The following is a 7052-nucleotide window of genomic DNA, read 5'->3' on the forward strand; positions in this document are numbered from 1 at the left end:
AGTCATTCCTGTGACAATTTAGTCCCCCAAGCTAGAGGGATGGAACCAGCATTGATATGGCAGGCTGTCACTAACAGTCACAGGCCTGGATAATTTCAGTATGAAATAATTTGCATGGTATGGAGTAGATATAATTTATTATTTTCAACACCTTGTCCAATTAGCATGCATCACATGGCCTTGTTTCTTATTGCACAACTATTTTACACAATCTGCCTTGTGCTGATTTCATATATCCGATCTGGTTAATCATGTACACATTTTAGCTGACAGACAATCCTCAAACAGGACATTTCCATTCTTGAAAGGTCCACAAAAATCACAGGTCCCTTCCATATGAACTAAGATAATGAAGTTAATTTCCTTTCAGTGAGGTAAATGGGCTCTTTCAGAATAGAGCCACAAGATGTTTTTATAGATACTGTCTTCCCACTCAGTTATTTGTGGTACAACACCTACAAAGAAACACATTTTAGGAAACTGGCTAGAACTTGTAAAATGAGTTTATGCCTAGCTGTGTGCTGTCCTCCTGCAAGATCTTTATCTCATTATTACCTGAGATGGGATGATATTTACCCATGGGGAAGGTGCTTTGAGACTGACAGAAATGTGTTATGATTATAGGATAACCTTGGAGGCTTACTTTCCAGATTACAGCTCTCAACGTTCCTATCCACTTGGTATTTTTGGTTTCATTATAATGTCAGACAGGGTTGTATCCTTGAAGAAAACTTCTCCCTGATTCAATATTCAAAGTACTACTTTTAAACTCTCAGCCTTCTAGGCTTTCTCTGTTAACAGCATGTAATATGGGGGCAATGACAGGACCCAATGTAAAAATCATCTTATTTGTCTTAAGTTTTTTGAAAATGAGCATTTACCTGAAGCACACCATAACTGCTTTCCCTGTAAGCAATTAAGAAAAACAAGGCACCTCTAAAAGATAATTTATTGCTTTCCAAGATCTTTAGCATGAAATAGCTTTCAGAAGGAAAAGCTCCTAAGCAGCTGTTCCCTACCATACACCTGACTTTAACATGGCCAATGCTCAGGCAAGTGCAATACTCTTCATCCACCACAGCTCCCTCTGAGACTAACACTCCTTCTACTGAACTAGCAAGGGAAGCAATAGTGCAGGTTTGAATCACTAGAAGATACTCAAATGTGGGACTGTAAAAACCTTATGAAAGCACATCACATCTTAACTGTATTCCACGTACTCCCTCTGAAATAGTCCAGCTGGCATTGCCCCATGAAATGCAGGCAATTGGAAGTACAGTGTCAGTTGTATTCATGCACTGCTGCACGTTACCCTTAGCAGCAAAGATCCAAGATCTTGGGATCAAAGGAAGGAGGCACAGAAAACAAGCACACGCATTGCAGCAGGAGGTGACAGTAAACAGAACCCCCCTCATTCCTCACAGAGAGGTTTTATCAAGGATTGCTAAAATTAAAGCTCCTTTTAACTTGGTTTGAAATGCTTCATTCCTTTGGCACCTTCTTCAAAAGAACAGTTACAAACCCAGGAGTGCACAGGAAAAGGAAAGTGGGTTAAGTTTGTAACTCTCCCTTCCTCTCCCCTATCTCTTCATGGCTACATTAGGTCTAGTCACAGACAATTATTTTAAAAGTAGGTTTAAATTGCAGAGAACTTGAAATCAATGATGTTCCTCAGAAATTACTACCAGTCATATTGGTGTATGCACACCCCAAGTGCTCACAGAGGAGAGAAAAATATAACCCTTTCTTGATCTGAAAACCTAAATAATAAAAGGCCAAAAGAGAATGAGAGAAGGAATATGTTCCAAAACAGGTTTCACTAATAGCAGCTGGATCTGAAATCTTCAAACGCCAATACAAATTAAAATTAATTTACTTTAACAAAAAAGAAAACACACCAAATCCCCACTCCCTCCTTTCTCACTTCCTGAGTCCTTCACTTACTTTCTTTCAGTGTCGGGTGTTGATGCTGCACTGCTAAGACCAAGTGACTCCTGAAAGAGAAGAGACAGCAGTGACAGCAAACATGAGAGCAACTTTCACCCAACTTACGCAGCGTACCAAATTAAAGAGCAAACAAACAAAATTGGATGATCAAGAAGTGCTAACCTCAATCTGGGATCGCAGCTGTAGAGATGCGGAGCTGGCATCAGGTTTCTCCTAAAACAGAACAGATGTCAGGTTAATGAAATATCCAGACATTAGAAAGAAGAAATCTGAAGAGGAGAAAAAGAGAAGGAGAAACAGTAAGAGAACCAAGGACTACCTCAAAACCATGCAAATGGGAAACATTAACCTCTCCAGAACAAACTACTTTCAGAAAAAAATCCAGTAAAATGGCTTATTCCATCCTTATTACTGGAGAATTTCGGTAATTTAGAATTATTGGAGAAGAAGTTAAAATTGCCAGACAGAAGTGGCTAAAAAGAAAACAAAGAGGGCTGTGTTATTTTCACTAGATCATCACACATTACTTTAGATAAGTTTAAGTGCAATTTCCAAAAGGCTACTTTCAGGAAGAACACACAGTGAAAACCTGACATTAAAAGAGCATCCTCTGAGCTAAAAATACTGAGAAGATTCAGATACCTTTCAGCAAGGCCTGTTTCTCACATGGAAATTTGTCAGCAGGACAAATCTGGTCATCCAGAGCCCCTTTGCAGTCAATGGAAAGAGTCAGGAACTCTTACAGAACAACATGCCTGACAGGTTTCGGCTCCCTCAAGTTAGATGAGGCGAGTCCCACTGGTGGTATCTAATTTAAGTCTGCAAGCCAACTGCCTAAAAGGCACATTCTATTAACAACAAGTCTAGCTGCAGTCAGTGGGAAAACTCCAATTAGAATGGAGAAAGAAATTACAGTTGCTAGTACTGACAACTACACTTTGCTGGTTGATCTGCATGTGAAACCATGGGGGAACCTACTTACAGTCTTTCTGTTCATGCAACCCTCAGCCTACATGTAAGTCTCTTATCTGTGAAATGGCACTTCCTATGCCCTTTGTTTACAGAAAGGGTGGCAAAATGTTCTCAAGATTTAATACAAAAAAGAAAACCAGACACAGTTTTCTGGAAACACAGCTTTTTGATACTAAACAGGAAATGAACACTGACTGCCATGGAGCAGTGTTGAATTAGTCTGCCCAGAAAGTCTGGAAGATCTAGACTAGAGAGGAGCCTACTCTACAGTCACAGGACTGAGTTGTCTTGCACTGCTGGCCATGGCAGCCAGCAGGGCATAGGATGGATCACGGCCTTGCTAATAAATAAGGCTGACATAGAGTCATTGCCCAACTGGGGGATTTTGCCTGACCGTGCATGGTCTGCATGTCTGCTTTTGCTGATTTTATATAATGGAAAAGGAACTGAAGTCCTTGAGTGGAAGTCAGCATGAAAAGGCAACCCCATTCACTTCCTGATAGATCCAACAGGACTCCTCTACTCAAGCAGAAGCTGGACCAAGCCCAGGGAAATTCCACAGATGTTCACAGATCAGGGAAGTCAAATTAGCTATTTGGCAACAGGCATCCCTCTCCCTCTGCATTAGCTCTGTCAAAATGGAATCCAATTAAGTTTTGCATCTGGAAAAGTCTGCAGGCACATCGCTGCGAATCTTCCTCAGGCACTCTCCCACCCCCACCTAGCAGTCCGTAAGAAGAAGGGAGAGACAAGCCCCATTCTCTGAACACTTCCTGTTCACAAGCACCTCACTTGCCCACAAACTGCTGTGCAGGTGAAAAAGGGAGCACTTTATCAGCTATTCCAGTTTAAAGTTTCACACAGCCAGTCAGGAGCATCCATCATGTCTCCAATGTCTCGTTTCTGATTATTTATCTGTTGCCTTGAAAAAGTACGTGCTGCAAGTGTTTGATGGGTTTTGGTGTTTTTTGTTCGTGTTGGTTTGTTGGGTTTTTGTTTGTTTGTTTTTGTTTTGTTTTAAATATGCTAGTTTTTAGAAACTATCTGTTCTCAGGGCGTATAGGAGTCTTTTGCTTGAGCAGTTGCTTATTAAATCATAGCCTGAGATTGCAATTAAATGGAAGGTTACTACTTTCAGTCTAAAACTATTCAGCTGAACAGCCAGCTGCAAACCCCACGGACTAAAATCCTAAAAAAGCTGATTGCATTTGCTTTCTTTTTCTCATTTACTGTCCAGTCCAGCCTATCACAGAACAAGAGCAGTTTTAAAGGATCAAGATTACTATGGAGGACAGAAGCAAGGACAACTCTTCTCTCCCTCCTCTAAAACTCTACTTTGTAATGTTGGAATGCAAAACACCTGATACTCCTGTACTGTTGTGATGAGCAGAATTATATTTTTCCTATTGCTACTAGACAAACAAAGGAAAATACTAAGAATGGCACTACTCTTGTCTGAATTCCTGGCATAGATCTAGAATACAACTGAGAGAACTTTCAACAGCTTTGAGCAACTATTTATTTAGGTTAAAATCCACTAAATCTCACATTAAAATCCACAAGTTGGGTTGACTTTAATCCAATACGGACTGGACTTTATCCCAAGGGCTAATTCTAGAAGGTTGAGCAAATGTAGCATTAGCACACTCTCAGGCACCCTATACCATCTTTCAAAAAATATTTTCAAAGATGTGCTTCATTAAAGTACATCTTTCACCCTTCTCAACCAAATCTTTAAAATTAAGTAGAGGAGAGCTTGGGTTTATACAAACAGCCACTGCAGTAATAGGCATCCCTCACCTGCATTTCCAGGACTCTGGTCTAGACAAAGCAGATATCAGAGTGATAGTTATTTTGTCCTAGCAGTCTGCTGCCCCAAATAACTGCCCTCGATGCATGTTCATAAAGCTTGTCTGAGGTGTACCAGACATTGAAGACACCTGCACACTATACAGTGTGCCCGAGTCTCCAGTCCTATACCCAGACAGCATCAGTGCACACAGCAAACATCCAACACATTGTTAAATCATAGCAACTATGATCTGAAGATTCTGGAAAAACTGTGATATTAATAAATTGTATCTAACCTCCAGGGAGCACAGAAAAGAGAGAGCAAACAGTGGCTTAGCACCAGCTTGTGCAGTTCCCCTCGAGGTCCAAGGTTAGTGCAGCACAGAATCTCAACTACTGATAATAAAGCCAGAGGCAGGTCTTAAAAATTAGTAATGCTAATATCCTGTAGAGTGGAGCCTACTGAATTTAATGTAGCATCATAAAGCCACCTACAGTTGATTTAAAACGATCTCCATTTGCAGAAACATTTTGTTCTCCCAGCCTTACAGCCATATTCTTATCAGTCCTATTTCCTTCCTGCCTCCTTTTTTATCCAAAGCTGACACCGTAACGGGGACAGCTGCAGGATGAGGCCCCAAGGTCCAGGCTGAAACTAAGATCCAACAGCCAAAGGAAGGGAAAGTCTACAGGTGTTTTGCTGCCCGGGTACTGCCTGGTATCACCAACCCTTCCGCACTGTGGGTGCTGCAGAAAGCGAACGCAGAGACAAACAGGCTTGGGAGCTCTGGTGCACAAGTGCAAATCACCAAAGTGCTTTTTACAAATCTCTCATTTTGAAAGAAAATGTAAGTTGTAGGCTTCACAAGCAGGACTTGTGGCTCATGCTTCAGGCTGCAAGATGTTTGCCTCAGGGCTCAAGAAAGAAACGTCTTCACAGGTAGCTTTTCTTCTTACTTTGCACAGTGCAATTTATGTGATCATTTAGATACACTTTCTTTTCAAATTATTGCAGGCTTCTAAATAGTGTGTTTTTGGTTTTATATACTACCTTCCCTCATAAAAATCTTGAAAACAGTTCTACAATCATTTATGAGCTAAGCCTGAAAAACGTGCATGAGAAGAAAGCACAAAATACACAGTGAAGAAGCTGGAAACTAATTTCTTGACTAGAATGGCAGGTTTTGAATTCATGAGAAACTTTTCCCCTTGTGATAACTTCAGTTCAGTTGTTTTGTATGTAAGGTAACAGATAAGGGACATTGCCTATCTGAAGGCGTTGCTGTTCTGCCCCTGAAATGCACAAGCATGGACAGAAGAGCATTGAAAAGGAAACTGGGTACCCAGTGTGGAACTCATACATTCTAGGTGAATGTCTGTCTTTTAATCACCTAAACATTAAGATTCATTTATGCTCTGCACCAAAACTTAGTCAGTTTAGGAAATTATATTCATTGAATGAATCCCTTCGAATTAAAAATTCATGAACTTCACAGTTTCCGCCACAGGAGCTGTATAAATTTGAATTATAAATTTAAACACTCCTCTGCAGATCCCAAGACAGGACTAATCTCACTGTGCAGAGAGCAACTGTGCAAAGCGAGACCTGGCTGAGTGGTGGGAAAATCCTGTGGCATAACCAGTGGAAAAAAGAAATGAGTAAAATGTTCATACACTTAAAAAGATTTTTATGAAACCATTTTAGCAGGTCTAAAGGCACCTACAGTAGAAAACTTCCAAGAGAAAATTCTGCCAGTGCCTTTCCCCAAACATTTTCCCTGGTTGTTCTGATTACACACAGCATATTCTAGTCTAGCTTTTGAAATGATTAAACAAAGATGTATCTGAAGGATAGTCAGAGCACCAAACGTCTCCAAGAGTTTCCTTTACTTTGAAAGCAACCATTCTAGCTGGTGTCCTCTACCACATACCACAGTTTAGCATCTATAGAGGTTTTGGAGAAGGTGATGGGAAGCCCTTGTGCAGCAACTGGGCAGGTATGCAGGTGTGTAAATGGAAACTGTCCACAGGTCACTAGCTCTGAGTCACAGGTAAAGAAATAAAAAAGATCTATCCCTGTAGCAACCACCTCAGCAAGCATCTGAGGGAATTAAGCACCTCAGCGAGTTCCCAGTGGCATAGATTAGTAAAAGTCCCATTTTGAGCCTCAAAGCCTCTGGACCATCCTCTTAGCTGTTTCAGTGAAGAGTGAAGGCTTTTCTGCTCCATTACTCTTGCACGTTAGAGCCAGAGCTGACACATGCTAAATGGTAACATCCTGCAGCAGCAGCAAACCTCTGGAGCAAGGAAATGAGCTATGCAGGAGGAATGGGGGGGGGGGA

The 7052-nt window shown here is 41.0% G+C and overlaps 1 protein-coding gene across 1 annotated transcript in view; it reads right to left on the reverse strand.

The window, feature by feature from the left end:
* SASH1 (SAM and SH3 domain containing 1) overlaps positions 1-7052 on the reverse strand; it is a 94952-nt gene that overhangs the window by 57606 nt on the left and 30294 nt on the right. Inside the window, 1 exon segment of the mRNA XM_009999975.1 lies at positions 1945-1994. Within this exon segment, the coding sequence (XP_009998277.1) occupies positions 1945-1994 (50 nt within the window).

The sequence above is a fragment of the Chaetura pelagica genome, unplaced genomic scaffold (genome assembly GCF_000747805.2).
Source record: "Chaetura pelagica isolate M959 unplaced genomic scaffold, ChaPel_1.0 scaffold135, whole genome shotgun sequence".
NCBI lineage: Eukaryota > Metazoa > Chordata > Aves > Apodiformes > Apodidae > Chaetura > Chaetura pelagica.